The sequence below is a fragment of the Aulostomus chinensis genome, chromosome 10, assembly GCF_037954235.1.
Source record: "Aulostomus chinensis isolate RoL2024-O1b breed Wild chromosome 10, RoL_Achi_v1.0, whole genome shotgun sequence".
NCBI classification, from domain to species: Eukaryota; Metazoa; Chordata; class Actinopteri; order Syngnathiformes; family Aulostomidae; genus Aulostomus; species Aulostomus chinensis.
Window position 1 is genome coordinate 19319119 of NC_141329.1, and position 16818 is coordinate 19335936.

A 16818-nucleotide genomic window follows, 5' to 3' on the forward strand; every position below is an offset into this window, starting at 1 on the left:
CTTGATTTTCAGGGGAAACCCTTGGTAACGCTGGAGTGTCATTCCCTTTAAACAAACGCAAACATGGTTCTGGACTACTTTTTGGCCCTTTGGCGTTTCCGTAGACCCGGAAGTAGTTTCTCAACCTTTCCGACTTCAGCGTGACATTCGCTGGGCTGTCGGGGGTAGTGTAGATGCAGTTATAAAACCACCTTGTCGCCGATAAAGCTTTTGTCCAAAATGAGAGTACTCAAAGCGAGCCTTTCTTTGTCAAAAACGTGTGTACGTGCTCCAGGAAGTGTCACTCTTAAAAAGGTAACCCATGGTGACGGTTTGTCCTTTGAATTTAGAGCCGCCGTCAGTCTTTAGCTAGCCACAGTGTTAACACACACGTAACTGATTTAGTTTGTCCCCTCTGTGTCCTTTTACCAGGTTCTCATCAACAGCTGTCGGTCGTGTTCCTCTCATCTATTCCCTAATGAGAGAATCCGCAACATCGGGATCTCCGCGCACATCGACTCGGGGAAGACCACCCTGACCGAGCGGGTCCTTTACTACACGGGAAGGATAGCGAAGATACACGAGGTTTGCGCCGTAGCGGGTTGTTTTTGCGCGACTTTCAATTATTTCTGCAGGTGCATGCAGATTAGTTCGTGTCCTCCTTCCTGTGGTTTGTAGGTGAAGGGTAAGGATGGTGTTGGAGCTACTATGGATTCGATGGAGCTGGAGAGGCAGAGAGGCATCACTATCCAGTCAGCTGCCACTTACACCGAGTGGAAAAATAACAACATCAACATCATTGACACACCAGGTACTAAAAGCTTGGCTTACTTTGTAGGAAGTCCTGTTTGTGGTAGTGTGGTGGACAACTTGATATAGGAACATGCATAACATGAATTTAACATGAAAAACACTGACACCTCCACACTTACATACCGTAATAATCTGATCAATGTCTTGTTGATGTGTCAGTGACTCTTAATACTAAGGGTTTACTTAAAAAGCCACACATGCACAAGTTCTTAAGATTGATGCATGACATAAATGTTGGTTTACGGTTGTATGGCAAACACACTGTTGTGTATTTTGTGAAATAAGATATTCATAAGATAAGATATTCACATTGAATGTGGAACTATGGGAACATGTTCACTTTGTGTTTGTTCAACCCTACTGGAAGATCGAAGCGAAGTAAAATCTGGTCAACTGGACTTAAGTTTATCTTGAAGACGTTTCACCTCTCATCCGAGAGGCTTCTTCAGTTCTAGTGAAGAGTGTGGAAACTCCAGCTTATAAACCTATGTGGGAGTGGTCAGTGCTATTGTGGTGGAAACGACCCTCCCGAGACTCACCTGGCCTCCCCAAATGACAGTCGTTGTGAGGTGTCAGGGAGTTTCAGGGGTGGTCGTTAGGGAGTTTCACCGACCACTCAGATGCTAATGGGCTGTGCTGGCATCAGCCGTTCCACATGGGTCTTTCAGCTGAGCTCTTTGGGGAAGTTTTGAAAGGACTTGGTTGTAAATAGGTGAAAGGAAATGTCGCAGTCCACCTCCTCTGTTCAAAGATGGTTTCTCTATCCTGACGTGGATGGCTTCTTTAACTCCTCTTTCAAACCATCTGTACTCTCTGTCGAGTATTTGGACATGGTCGTCCTGGAAGGAGTGGCTTTCCTCCTTGAGGTGGAGGAAAACCGCTGAGTCCTGTCCTCCAGAGTTGGCTCTTCTATGTTGGGCCATGCGCTTGTTGAGGGGCTGTTTGGTTTCTCCTATGTAGAGATCCGTGCAGGCCTCACTGCATCTGACAGCGTATACCAGATTGCTTTTCTGGCTGTGAGGGGTGGGATCTTTGGGGTGAACCAGTCTTTGTCTCAGAGTGTTGTCTGGTTTAAAAGACACAGGGATGCGGTGCTTATTATAGATTCTCCTTAATTTCTCAGAAACCCCTGCCACATAGGGGATCGCTATGTTTTTTCTCCTGCCTTCTTCATCTTCCCTCCTCCTGGAGCTCTCCTCCTTTCTGGACCTGGAAGAGGATTTTACAAAGGTCCAGTCTGGGAAGCCACAAGTTTTAAGAGCTCTTTTCAGATGCTGCTGTTCTTTTTTCCGGCCTTGGACGCTGGTGGGGATGGTCTCCGCTCGGTGTTGCAGCGTCCTGATGACACCTAACTTGTGCTCCAGAGGATGGTGAGAGTCAAAAAGCAAGTATTGGTCAGTGTGGGTGGGTTTCCTGTACACATCCACCCTCAGGCTCCTGTCCTCTTGAATGTAGACGTCGCAGTCCAAAAAGGGCAGATGGTTGTCTTTCACATCCTCTCTGGTGAACTTGATGTTGACGTCTACCGAGTTGATGTGTGCTGTAAACGGTTGTACCTCCTGAACCTTGATCTTCACCCAGGTGTCATCAACGTATCGGAACCAGTGGGTGGGGGAGGGTCCACTGAAGGAAGTCAGGGCCCTCTGTTCCACCTCTTCCATGTATAGGTTGGCCACGATAGGAGATACGGGAGAACCCATGGCACAGCCGTGTTTTTGCCTGAAAAACTTCCCTCTGTACTGGAAGTAGGTTGTGTTCAGGCAAAGGTCCAGAAGTTGGCAGATTTGGTCCGGATTGAGGTTGGTCCTGTTGCTGAGGGTGTTGTCCAGCTGTAGGCGTTTCTTCACTGTTTCCACAGCCTCCACGGTAGGGACGCAGGTGACTACTGGAAGAGTATTTTATTTACGACTACTTACTATATTTTATGGGAGTAGACATCATTTTGTAGTAAAAGATGCTCCTTTGAAATACACTTAGGAAAATCTATTAAAGTAGAAAATTCACTTTCTGTGTGGAGTCTGCATGTTCTCCCTGTTCCTGTGTGGGTTCTCTCTGGTACTCCAGCTTCCTCCCACAGTCCAAATACATCAAGAGGGGACGAGGCTGATTGATACTCTAAATTGACCGTAGGTGTGACTGTGACTGTGAATGGTTGTCTGTCTCTGTGTGTTGGCCCTGTGATGGACTGGTGACCTGTCCAGGGTGAACCCCGCCTCTCGCCCAAAGGATGCTGGGATAGGCTCCAGCCCCCGCGACCCTTATCAGGATAAGTGGAAGAAAATGGATAGATGGTAGAAAATTTTGTTTTAGCACAGCAAATCAGGTATTAAAGTGGAAGCTTTAAAGGCAGATTTCACATCTTTTCTCCACTGTCCTCCACTGCCCAGTCAGTGTCAACAGGCAAACAGTTGTCCAGATCTCAAAGTCCAACCTGCATTATGTTTACTGCTTACAGGATTCGTAAATTGCTTGTATAGTGGGATACAATTTTACACTTTGTTTTATGTCATACTCAATTTTTTTTATTCATCTGCAGTATTTAATTTCAGTATGTCTTCGCTGTTGTTTAAGATAAACCTTTAATTCTAACAATGACTGAGGTAAAACATGAAGTCACTGAGTGTAAGAATGTAGCAGAAAGTGGAGCTGTCAGGGATTACCATGTCAGTGGATGTTGTTTTGGGGAAAGTACAGGAGATAAATCTTCACCAGCTCCAGGACAGTGTCTCCCATTTTAACAACATCACTTCTTTATCTGCAGTTTTTTCATTTTCTTTTTTCACATTTTGCTGCACCTCCTTTGTTTGCTCAGGGCACGTGGACTTTACCATCGAAGTGGAGCGAGCGCTGCGTGTTTTGGATGGAGCTGTGTTGGTTCTCTGTGCGGTGGGTGGAGTCCAGTGTCAGACCATCACTGTGAACAGGCAGATGAAACGCTACAATGTCCCCTTCCTCACCTTCATCAACAAGCTGGACCGCCTGGGAGCCAATCCCAACCGAGCCTTGCAGCAGCTGAGGTAACTTAACCTTCACAAACTAAACACCAAGAGGGGGGATTTGTGAACAGAATGCCCCCTTTATTTATTTATTTTTTTGCACTCTTGTACATTTTATCATGTCATAGAACTAAAGTGTTAAAAAAAAACAATTTTTTCTGGTTGTGAAAATTCATCCCTGAAATGTGCAGATTTGTTTATTTAAAGAATTTTTAAGAAAAACCTCATCCGTGTCACGAGTGTAAGGAACGTGGACGGATGCATGAACGTTGAAGGAAGCGCTGAGTGTGGCCTTTTTCATTTATGTCTTCAGAACCAAACTGAACCACAACGCAGCTTTTGTGAACATCCCAATCGGCCTGGAGGGGAACATGCGTGGTGTCATTGACCTTATAGAGGAGCGAAGCATATATTTTGAAGAACCTTTCGGGTAAGTTATTTCGATGATTCGCAAAAATGTGTCAGAGTACAAATTAAATCAGTAGAAGACAGCTTGTGCTATGCAATCATAGCTCACACACTACTGCTGCGTGAGCAGTCTTGTCCCGGATACCATCTTTAAAGCTTAGAATTTTCAGTGTTATTTACCTGCGAATATTCAAAGCATCCACCAAAACAGCGTTTAATAGAATGCAGGTCGTGCTAGCTAAGCAAACCTTAGCATTAGATATTTCTAACAAGTGCGACGGCGCATCTGTGACTGAAAGTTCTCAGGTGATTCGCCAAACTTGTCGTGGCTCTATGACATGCCAGCTTCCTTAATGCAGATCTGGCACTTGACTATTTTGGGGTAATTTCTGCAAATATGGAAGTTATTTCAGATGCTTTAACATATTTTGCCATCTTGCCTGTGTTGCGTTCTTGAAAGTGAGTCACTAGCAGTTTCAAAGCATTGCTGCTGAGATGAGAGCTGCGACTCAATAAACTAAGAAGACCAAGCTCTGCCTAATACTAATTCATGCTTTGCATCATGAATAATACACATAATTTGTACTACTACTACTACTACTACCTTATTTTGGATGATTTACGTAGCCGAATAATTAAACACACACACACACACACACACACACACAGGATACCATCAAACACCGATTTGGGCGTCGATTGCCCTGCCAGCAATTGAAGCTTCAGAACCCCAAATCATTCTGGTTTGAGATTTTAAAAATGTTAATTTCAAGCTCCGCTGACTTTTTTTTTTTTGCTTATCTTTGTCCTCCATGCAGTGGAATCATCCGCTATGATGAGATCCCGGCAGAGTTTCGTGCAGAGGCTAGCGACCGTAGACTGGAACTGGTGGAGTGTGTGGCTAACGTTGATGAAATCTTAGGAGAGATGTTCTTGGAGGAAAAGGTTCCAACTACAGATGACCTGAAGGTTTGTTCATGTGTGTGGGACAGAGAGAAGTTTCGGAGATTTGAGAAAATGATCACAAGGCTTCTTAGATGATAAACGGAAAGACATAACACACAGCTGTATCTCTGAGGTGATGTAAAGCTGATGCGTCTCTTATTTTAATATAATTTCTTTTGGTGTTACACGTTAACAGAATAATGGGAATATATTTTGAAGATTTGCCTTACTGTCTGTGTTTTGCCTCCTTACTTTCTTCCAGGCTGCACTCCGCAGGGCCACAGTGCAGCGTCTCTTCACCCCTGTGCTGGTGGGTACAGCGCTGAAGAACAAGGGTGTTCAGCCTCTACTGGATGCTGTCGTGGATTACCTGCCCAACCCCACAGAAGTCAAAAATTACGCCATCCTCAATGACAAGTAAGTACAGACTAGTGACCGACAGCAGTGCAGGAACTGCATCCTGTATTCCTTACATGTTGTACTTACGTTTAAGATGTAACGTTGGCTTCTTTTTCTGTGTTTGAAATTCCAGGGAAAAGTCAAAGATTCAGATGGACCCCGTGAGAGACTCTTCAAACCCCTTTGTTGGTCTGGCTTTCAAACTGGAGGTAGGATGCGATTAAAAACCAACATCCCATTCAGACTTGGTATTGATGTGTGGTGGATGATCAGCAAGCACAGGCGTGAACAAACCCAGGAAGCTAATTTCACAATTAGCCAACTTGAAAGGGGATATTATGCTTTTTCTGGAGGCTGAGACCACACTGAGGTAGTCTGGGCTGCTTGTGGCCCCCTAATGACCTGCTGGCCTCTGCGTTGGTGGAAGTTCATACTGATTTGAGTACCAACACTTTTATTGATATTGATCATTGTATCATTAGTAAACTGTACAGAGCTCCCCCAAGTCAGCAAACTTGGGTTCAACGTGAAAAGCTTCTCAACCATTGTTAAATCATTGGTAGAAAAACAACTGATTATATGTTTATTTTCAAGTTTCTTTGCAGGTAGTCACTCCTTGCGTATTAACGTAATGGCAGGTGTGTCCTTGGAGTGGTCCACTCGTTCGATATTAGCTACTCGCCAAATCTGTTGTACTGCATCTTACATGTTGAGATTAATGCCAAACGCACATCATCCCTGACAAATAAACACTTAAATGAAATAAATAAATAGATAAAAATAAGATGCCGATAAACACCAACAGGGCCTTGTTTGTCGTCACTGCTCATTTATCCGCTCCAGTTCTGCTTTATCGCTGAAACTATTCCTTGTTGTTTTCCACTTACTAGGTTGGTCGCTTTGGTCAGCTGACGTACGTGCGAGTGTACCAGGGCTGTGCAAAGAAGGGCGATTTCATCTACAACACGCGCACAAGCAAGAAAGTCCGCATTCAGAGACTCCTCCGTCTTCATGCAGATCAGATGGAGGTAAGAACTAGCTTGTGGTTGTGAGCAGGATGTCGCCGTTTTCCATTTTTCGGTTCTCATTTTGAGCATCAGCTCAAACATGGTCAAATGGTTTGGTTCCTCTTTTGGTTCCAGTTTCATCCAAAACACGATCTAAAACCGTTCAACATTCAAAAGCGAACACATCTGAATCAAGTCATTCCCTCTCTTTCCGTACTTTTTCAGGACGTTGATGAGGTTTATGCGGGAGACATTTGTGCTCTGTTTGGGATTGATTGTGCTAGCGGGGACACGTTCACATCCCAGGCCAGCAATAACCTCTCCATGGTGAGTCAACTTGGTGAAAGTGCAGGAAACTCTTGTTTAGTTTTTAAAATTATTTTAAGATATAATCAACACACATAATCAGCTATTATTTTTCCTCTTAACCTGACTTGACCGAGAATGCTTCTGTCTCACAGGAGTCTATCCACATCCCAGATCCTGTCATTTCCATGTCAATTAAACCGTACAACAAGGTAAATAAATCCGGATTTAAATTGACCTCAATCTTAAGGCTTAAAGACAATATTTTTCATCTTTTAACCTCCATCCCTTGACTGCAATGTTCTTTTCAACCAGAACGATCAAGAGAAATTCTCCAAAGGTATCAACCGATTCACCCGGGAAGACCCAACGTTTAGAGTTCATTATGACACAGAGAGTCAAGAAACCATCATCTCCGGCATGGGCGAGTTGCATCTGGAAATCTACTCCCAGGTACCCACATATGTACTACATCCCACCATAAGTAATATGTCATTTTGATTGTTAAAAGAATATGTCGCTTCACTACAAACCAAGTACTGCTGAGCTACTCACAAGTAAGGATGTCCTGATCCACTTTTTTTTTTTTTTTGCTCCCAAGCTAATTCTGATCATTTTATCCTGAGCAGCTGCTGATACCAATCCAGTGCAGGGATACACACTTGTACAGTGCACACCCCAAGTAGGCCTACATTAATGTTATTAAAGCCGGTTCAGTGTATATAATTGAAAGTTTGAATAGCTAATAGAAATGTCCACATGAACCAGTTAACCAACCATTAGCTTTGGAAGGCTAATATTATAAGTTAAATGGTTAAAAGTTTGTGTCAGTGTAGACGCATAAAAGCTGCTTAGAAATCACTTCATTGATCCAGTGACATGTCAGGTGCACAGCTGTATTATACTGAGTCAGAGAGAAATACTGGAAAATAATAACAGTGACAAGTTGTGTGTATAGACCGCAGTCAGAGGAACACCTGAGAGCACCAGTGAGGTGCCGTCACTGTGCGCCGGCACCATGGCGGAGCAGGTTTTCTCTGCCGTCAATCATTCAGCTGTCTGCTACGACGAGTGAGGGCTCAGGTAGAAGCGGCTTTAACCGGTTGACTCTTCTGATGGCAGAGGAGGTTTATCTCAGCCTATAGTATAGTGCTTACTCGAGATGTGTCACCGTGAGGATGGCAGTGTTATGAGATGTTTGATGACAGGCGCTCGGCATAATAATCATCATGTTGGAAGTAATTTTCTCATTAATATGTCTGCGTTTGGTTTATTTTTTCCCTCTTGTGTTTGTTTTAGAGGATGGAGAGAGAGTACAACTGTTCCTGTGTGATGGGAAAGCCCAAAGTGGCTTTCAGAGAGTCGATCTCTGAACCTGTAGAGTAAGTGCTGACTTTCTTATACAAACACTATAGTGAACACCGAGGCATTAGTCTGTATTAACCATTTATTTTGTTAAAATATACAAGAAACCAAAAGTAGCATGATGATATGATCACGAATGATGGATTCATGGTTTAAAACTGCACTTTGTTGTTGTTTAAAAGGTGTGAACTGAAGGGCTGGCCACTTGCAGCATCACTATAAACACATTCATGCTCCAATATATGATTACAAGATGAGTGCACCCCCGGTAAAATCAGGATATGACAAAGTAAGCTAGCAGTTTAGCTTGCGTCAGAAAGTGTTTCACAATTGTGGCAGTGAGGCAGCTTCTTCATCTCCAGCACTTTAACTCCCTCTGGAGGAGACCAGGTGACCAGCAACTTCCAGTGGATGATTTCCTGACAAAACCAAAAATAATCATACTAATAATTACATTCAACATGTTTTCTGGAGGAAAATTAATTTATACCCATCGTCGACGTGTTAACCACCGCCAGGTTTCATATTGAGTTTTCAATGCAATGACTCCCTCCATCATGAAGATCATAACGCAAAGTTTCAGATGCTTTCATTATTTTAACCATTCTTTTGGAGCGTAATCATTATCATAATCCTTATAAAGGACATGTATCGACAGGGATTCCTCTGTGTGACCATTGTAAGCGTTGAGATTACCTGGGACACCATGTCATGCAGCAGTACGTGATAGTCGAACTTCAGCTGCTCATTCTCAGTCGCCTGCAGTAGACAAGAAGAAAACGAGGTCAAACAATTGAAACGTATGTTAGCCCTGCAAACGTAATAGATATCCCACAAACATAATAAGCTGCCTTAGACGAACATCCAAGTTATTAACTTTTGCAGGGATTTTATTTTTGCAGGAAAGTGATAATCCTGTAGTAACTTCCCACAAATGTAATAAATCAATATTTTGATTTAAAGCTGCATGTTATAAATTTGGGTAACTAAATGTCTTCAACAGCCGATGTCATTTTCTTCTCACGTAGTCTTCAGATGAGTTGTCTGGGGACCACCAGGGGTCTTTGAGTGGGTTCCCAAGGGCCCACAAGAAATGGATAAATTGTTAAACTTAACCATCATTTCATTTACAAGACCTTAACACAACTAGAGGATGAACATATCATTTTTGATGTCGATGATACAGTCTGATATAAGATTTATCTCATTGTTTGGCCATGAAACATCCTTTACAATGCCAACATTCTTTAAAAGGCAACTTTTATTCCACTTTTGGGATTATTACATTAAAAGCTGCAGGTTTTTATTCCTTTTTGTAGTTTTTCACATTTTCAGGGTTAGCAACTGTTTTCCAATACAGATGCCCTACAATTCGTGTCACCTACCAGCTGTGTGACATTGGCCACCCTAGCCATGTTGTACAGGGTGTTTTCTGTGGATTCGTTCAGCATGACGAAGCTGGAGGCCACGGCCCCAAGGTGCCAGAGAGGCTTCATGTCAGGCTCGATGTGACCGTAGTTGTCTGATGAGCAAAGTAATAGGAGACAGGTTATAGGTGGTTAATGATGAATATGTAAGTAGAACAATTTTCAAACTGCTTCAAAATGCGACTGTGCTTTGTAGTAGTCTGCACATTCATTACCAGGTAGATTTTCTGCCGACAGAAAGTTGCGCTGTATCTTGTACTGTTGGTACAAGGCCTCTTCTTGAGCTGTTGTGTTGATTTTTAAGAGTTCCTCACATGAGACTTGGACCTGGGATGAATTTTCTCCTCTTGCAAAAACAACTTCGGCAGAACATCTGACTGTTGTCTGGAGGAATGTAACGCAGCAGCATGAGGCAGGCCAGGAGGAAAGTATACAGAAGAAAGACAGGTCTAAAGAAGTTAGAGGGGTATTGACGAAGAAAAGGTGTGGTGCAGGTGTTGCCAAGGTAACAGTGAGTCAAAGTTGAATATACACAGTGAGCCTCTTTTTTTATGTCTTCTGTAAATCGTGTCACAGCTGGACTTCAGGGGATTTAGCTGCATACTTTAAAGTACATTCTAACTTTTGGAGCACGTAGCTGATAGTGTGTAATTTTGATGCACTTCAGTGCCTGAAAACCCGATTTAAAGGGCCTTGGCAGGGGTCCTTGAGTGCGTTTCAAGGTCAGTAGTTAAAATCAATATTTAAAGCACATCTGGTAGAAGCCGATGAAGATTAAACGACGCCTGGTTCTGTCTATCATGGACGTGTAAATGTCTGTCTCGCTGCACTGTAAAAACCATGTCTTACATTCTCGATCATCTCCTGCACCAAGAGGTCCAGCTTGTACTTGACTCCGATGTCCGTCACATCCTAGAGGAAATGTAGAATAGTCTCATCACTCTAGACCAGAGCTGAATAACTCTAAAAGTTAAAAAGTGCACCCATAAATCTGACCTCTACTTTTCCACTGTAGACCTTCTTTAGTCCAAACACCTTGTACGGCGAGCCATAGCGGGTGTTGAGGTAATGTTGGACCACCTTGGCTGCTCTCTGAGCCGGATAATGATTAGGATTCAGCTCTTCAGTTGCCATCACATCCTCTTCAGTCTCGTCCTCCTCCACCAGGTTTGGCTGTAGAGAAAGAGAGAGGGAGCAATGAGGCAGGAAGCCGCTGTCAGGGGAAGGGATTGGCTTGTGGGACTCTGACCCTCAGTTGTTGACTGGGTGGAGTTTTTATCTTTGATCAGTTTTTCTTGAGATAAAATGGGGAAAAAAGAGGAAGACCAGACAGGTAATCAACTATAAAGAGGCAAAAATGTAGAGAAACAGTAAAGAGACGTCAGATGATTGAAGTGATGAAGTCAGATTCATATCTGGGACAACGGTCTTGCCTGCGACTGGAATGTTGAGACTCCCTGTCTGTCACTTAGCAGGTGGAAAGTTTCATCAGTTCAGTGTTCAGTCAGCTGTTTCTCACGGAAATGGAACGGTTATTTTCCACTTCCCTTGTCAAAAGTCCTCTGAGGACCGCCCCCTTTTAAAGAGACAGAGCTCTTCTCTATAAGTCAGGGCTGCCAATCGTTGAGTCCGCCTGACTGTATTTTTCCGGCCAAGTGTAAAAGGTTATGATAAAAGTATCTGGCTTCATGATACAATTTTAACAATTGTTTTGACAATTTCTCCTCTTTCACACTTTTCTCTTAAGTGAGGTGAAAGTACTCTTAAAGTATTTAGGATGTCAATTTAGTGGGAGCGAAGAAAAATAATGAAGAGAGAGAAACGGGGTTAAATTATCAATCAAGTAATAAACTGACAGAAATCCATACATGCTTATTCGGTTAGCCTCAGTTGAAAAAGAATGATGGCTTTAAAAAATGCCTTAAAGCTAATAATAATAGTAATAATAGTCATAATCCTTTATTTATAAAGAGCAACAGGGAGCTTAAAAAAACGAGGGGGGATAAGAAAATTGGAGATAAAACTGAAATGAAGAAAAGTCATGCGACTGTAAAATCTCTCTCTCTATATTTATAATCCAAAGTAAAAAGATGAATTTGCATAAAATCAAATCGATGCAAATTGTTTTTCAGAAGTGATCTAACAAAGGTTACTGATTCTGACATCCTCACCAAGCCGTTCTGAAGCTGTGGGGCCCTGATGGCAAGTCGCCTTTTTAGATGTAGTTCTCGCACTGAGCCACCAGGAGGACCGCACCCGAGGGTCAAAGACTGCTCATACAGATGGAGAATTCTGCTATGCAGCCCCAGACAACTTTAATCCAGTTACCTAGACTCTTGAATTAAATTCTGAACTGAACATTGAGCCAATATATTGGGTTAATGTCATCTGTTAGACAAATACTTAAGCTAAAGAAAGTTGTGACATTTTTCATTAATCTAATTGCCAAAAGATGCTGGAGTGAATTTAAACCAGTGTCTGGATGTGATTCTACTTCAAAATGTGGATGCTTTTTCTTGTTTTCTTAAGGTTTGAATTTGTTCATAAGAAGCAGAGTGGAGGTGCTGGGCAGTACGGTAAAGTTATTGGTGTTCTCGAGCCTCTGGAATCAGAGAATTACACCAAGCTGGAATTTGAAGACCAGACTATTGGACCCAATGTCCCAAAGCAGTTTGTGCCAGCTGTTGAAAAGGTTTGCACCAAAGTTTTTCTCATTTTAATGTTGAAAACACATTTTAAATAGATATTGATCATTTTGATAATAGTAGAATTAAATGTCTTTCCCTCATCTTTTTTTCTCCCCATGGCAGGGCTTCAGGGACGCCTGTGAGAAGGGTCATCTGAGCGGTCACAAGATCTCAGGAGTGCGGTTCATTCTGGAAGATGGAGCACATCACATGGTGGACTCCAATGAGTATTCCTTCTTGTGTGCAGGAGAGGGCGCTCTAAGGCAAGGTGAGATCACTTGAAGATTTTATTAACTTAATTAATTCAATATCACTGCTGCAGCCAGAGTGATTTATGTTTGTTCGTTACTGTTGTTGTTGTTGTTGTTGTATGTCAGGCGTTGCTTGGCTCCCGGAGCTCAAACTACTTCCTGGTTAAATAAAGGCTGAATAAAATAAGTGCATGAATTCTGATGTCAATGTGCTCCCCTCAGCCATGGAGAAAGGCAGCGTCGTTATCCTGGAGCCAGTCATGTCAGTGGAAGTTGTGGTACCGGTGGAGTTTCAGGGAGTGGTTATTGCAGGAATAAACCGTCGCAGCGGCGTAATTGTAGGACAGGATGGAACTGATGGCTACTTAACTCTGTTTGCTGACGTGAGTCACACTTGTCATTTTTCATAAAAAAAAAAAAAAAAATCTACAGCAAAAAAACACACCTTTTTGTGCTTTATATCTGACTCATTCAAGCACATTTCTCCCAACAGGTTCCACTAAACAAAATGTTTGGCTACTCCACAGAACTACGCTCCTGCACTGAAGTAAGAAATCACCATGAAAGGATCCCAGGATTACTTTTTTGTGTTATTTTATCTCAGTGCTACTTTCTTTTTCCTAGCGAAGACAACAATATCATCTTTACGTTTTGCAGGTCTAAAATTGACCATGTTTACATTGTTGTTAGCACGCTAACATTCGCTGATTGGCAGAAAACATCCATCAATCCACACTTCTGCATGGCAATGTGACACTAACATGTTCTTTTCATGTTCAATCAGGGAAAAGGCGATTACACCATGGATTACAATAGATACCAGCCCTGCCTGCCAGCCACACAAGAGGAACTCATCCACAAATACTTAGAGGCCACCGGCCAGCTACATATAATAAACAAGAACAAGTGGAAGAACTGAGAACTGTCGCATCACCCCTCATTTGACTCGATCACCATCTTCACACACAATTCTTTGCTGTCTCTCATCAATCCCTGCCCTAATGACCTAAGCCTTTACGATTTTGCAGTAGTCTAAAATGGAGAACTGGTCCAAATTTTACATTGTAGATAATTTTGTAGCTGAACCTCTGTCGTGTTATCCCTCGCGAAAACATATTTATTACCTTGGTTTTTAGCATCATTTGATTTCCCTCCATCCCCCCCCGAGATATAGGACAGCTTGAAGGTTTTCAGCTTGTATTGCATTTTTGTATCATGTACAGAGTTTTCTGATGTAATAACTACTGCAACAAGAATATATACTGTAGCTATTATCTTGTGAGTGGAGTTCTTTCTCTGTGCTTGGGATTTTTCACCTTTTTGTTATTTTGTTAAAGCTAAATGAGACAAGTAAATAGGTCCATATGCGACAGTTTAAAAGAAAAAAGATCGGCTGGGAGTTTACAAATAAGAAATAGGATGAGTCTTCAGAAAACTAGGCGAGTAAGAATAGAAACGCCTATATTACAGTCTTCCTGTTCAGTCTGCTCTACAGTGTTTGCTCTCTTTACAGTGAATGAGTAGGGGATTGTGGGAAGTGTAGTTATCATGACCAGAGCGACAGCCAAAGTCCCCTGCTACCTCAAAAAAGGAATAATGTCTCTAACAGCCGTGAGTCCGTTTGCGTCCGTCAGCCGTCATCAGGTTTAAACAAAGAAAAGGCAAAATAACAAACATTAGCATGTAAAAGCAGCAGAGAAAGTTCTATACCCAAATACAACAATGTGATTTTAAATCACAACACTCACTGACCGACTCAGCGTTACTGATCGCCACGTGTGAATGTTGAGCAGGGGAACCAGGACACTACTAGTGTCGTGTCAAACCTCAGATAACCTTTTTCATGACAGAGGACACTTCAAGGCAAACAAGACTAGACAAGTTAAGCCCAGCTTGGACGTACAGTAGACAAGCCTGATGTATGTTCATGAGTAATGTACATACTGTACCATGTGCGACACAAAATGTCAGTGAGGCAAATCTGGGTTGGGCTTTTTTTTGTTCTGCTTTGTTTCATTTTTTCTGTCCATCCCTCACCACAACCGGATGTGGTTTTCTCGACAGTCCTCCACAGAACGGTGTCAAAGAGGCAGCAGAGCAAAACGTGCGCTGGGCTTTTTCACATTGAAACAGGTCAACCTAGCAGATGTCTATGAATTATTTCGTATTCGAGGCAAAATTTGGTGTGCTTGGATGCAAATGACATAAAACAACTAAACTGGACCTATTGCAACTAAATAAGGAACGTATTTTTTAAATACCTGAATGAAGAGGCGAGGCACTGAAATTAAGACTGCTGAGGTTTTGCTCATGAAAGTGCAAGTTTAGGGGCGGCACCAAAGAGTCGTGCAGACATTGATTTGTTGACTCATTTTAATGTGGATAAAAACAGTCCTTAGGTACCTCTGATGCAATGAGGTGTTCAATTTTACAAACTGTCATTGGCTGCACTGCTGACATCACGTCTTGCTCTTTTCAAAAATGTATTTTTCTTCTTGCTCCCACAGCTGAGCTTCACTTTGAAGATGAGAGTTTGACACAAAGCCACTTTTCACATTCATTGATGAAACTGGGAGTTTTCTCTGTACTCTGGTTGAAAGGCCTACAAGCATTGACACATTTGAAGACTCAGAGGGGCAGTCACTTGACATTTTTATAGAGACATAGGGAACATCTTGTGACCGGTGGTTCGACATATTAAATGAAAAGAGTTGTATAGTCATTTAATCTTGCATTTCTATTGAGGGAGAAGTGAAAGTGGAAGGATTTTAATGTGATTATTTCACCTAAGTGTTTTTTGTCTGCCTTAATACACATGTGTAGAGGATCTTTAAGTTAAGTGTTTTTCTGGCCCATTAGGTCTGGCCTCTACACAGAATGACTGTCAAAATTAATTGGGCCTACTCTGGTCTAAATAGGATCTGTAACTGGGCCCTATAACAGCTGTACTTCCAAATTGCCTCCAAATCTGTGCCAATTATAGCTAAAAATGCATACTCTTGCTGTCTGCCAGGGGGAGGACAGCCAGAATTGGGCTGCTGAAAAATTCGTACCCAATCAGGACCACCAGCGCTGGTTTCCACTCACCTGTTCAAAGATCTGTGGTCCCTCCACCGTCTCTGGTACTCTGTTAGGATGAGCTGATTTGTCCACTTCATATCTCATCGTCGTATTTGGGGTCCCAATTACCTCAGTTAACACAGCCAGAGCAATGATGATCTTTAAACTCATGATATGAAGCTGGAAAACACAGATGCTGAAGGAAAGGAGCTGGAGACCTGTTGAGCTGAGTGCAGTCAGGAGAATGGCGCAGCTGTGCGGGGTTATGTACTGGAGGAAGAGGGAGGGGAAAGAAGGGAAGAGACTGTCCAGATCCCAGATCCTCTCTGGCGTTATCTGATTTTTATGTTTTTCTCTTAACTAAACAAACTGCTCCACTTTATCTGGTACTGTTCCTCACATGCACTCATGCAACCCACGTCTCCATCTGTTTGAAAGTCTCAACACAAGAGGAACTGTTATCTTTTGTTACTAAAGTAGTGGCTCGATGGTTGCAGCCTGTGAGACTGAAGGACTTTCATCCAGCATGTACACAGTAGGGGAGAATGGGGTAATTTGAGCCAGCTCCCCCGCCTGCTTGTTGTTGTTGTTGTTGTTGTTTTATTCTGAAACCATCATAATCAGATGATTTATCTTTAATTTCCAAGGGTACAGGAAACCTGAAGTATAGTACCTGTTATTTAAAACAAGTACACTTTTTTACTTTTTTTCTTTTTTTGCAGTCACCATCAAGCGTAAAACACGGCTCATCTGAACCCGTTCCCCCCCCTAACGGATTTAAGATGTTTCACATTCTTGAAGTTGTGCAACATCAAGACAGCCGTTTGTAAAGTGGGTTCATCACTAGTTCATAGTCAGGCCTGAGCTTTTGTTCGGCTCAGTGTTATTATTATTATTTTTTTTTTTTATTGAAGAATGTCCACCCTTTTTTTTAACGAAACAAGACATCACACTCCTGTGTAGGGCTGGGTAATAAGTTTTGTCTAAATCCAATGCTGTATTGTGGACTTTAACAATTCCTGAACTTTTTGAAATGAATATGTCAGTTTTGCATTGTACGTCTCATCACCAAGCAAGACCATGATGAACATTGATCCGATAATCTGACATGTGACTTTAGATACTGTGACATTCATCAAAATTGAAGACTCAGTGATATAACATCAGGATATTTT

The 16818-nt window shown here is 42.3% G+C and overlaps 2 protein-coding genes across 2 annotated transcripts; one reads left to right on the forward strand and one right to left on the reverse strand.

The window, feature by feature from the left end:
* Nucleotides 1-113: 113 nt before the first annotated feature.
* gfm1 (G elongation factor, mitochondrial 1) lies at nt 114-13866 on the forward strand. The gene is made up of 18 exons (XM_086216302.1): nt 114-294; nt 412-564; nt 658-790; nt 3605-3809; nt 4102-4218; nt 5015-5165; nt 5404-5558; nt 5674-5749; nt 6431-6568; nt 6773-6874; nt 7009-7065; nt 7169-7306; nt 8153-8235; nt 12175-12337; nt 12456-12600; nt 12806-12966; nt 13077-13130; nt 13368-13866. Exons 1-18 carry the CDS (start codon nt 220-222, stop codon nt 13500-13502), a joined length of 2241 nt encoding a protein of 746 aa, XP_086072428.1. The 5' UTR covers nt 114-219; the 3' UTR covers nt 13503-13866.
* Nucleotides 8289-15899, reverse strand: lxn (latexin). Its single transcript, XM_086216304.1, has 7 exons — nt 15671-15899; nt 10642-10818; nt 10495-10557; nt 9861-10029; nt 9604-9740; nt 8915-8977; nt 8289-8637 (listed from the first exon to the last, which is right to left on the reverse strand). The coding sequence occupies exons 1-7, from the start codon at nt 15812-15814 to the stop codon at nt 8521-8523; spliced, it is 870 nt and encodes a 289-aa protein (XP_086072430.1). The 5' UTR covers nt 15815-15899; the 3' UTR covers nt 8289-8520.
* Between the last annotated feature and the right edge of the window lie 919 nt (nt 15900-16818).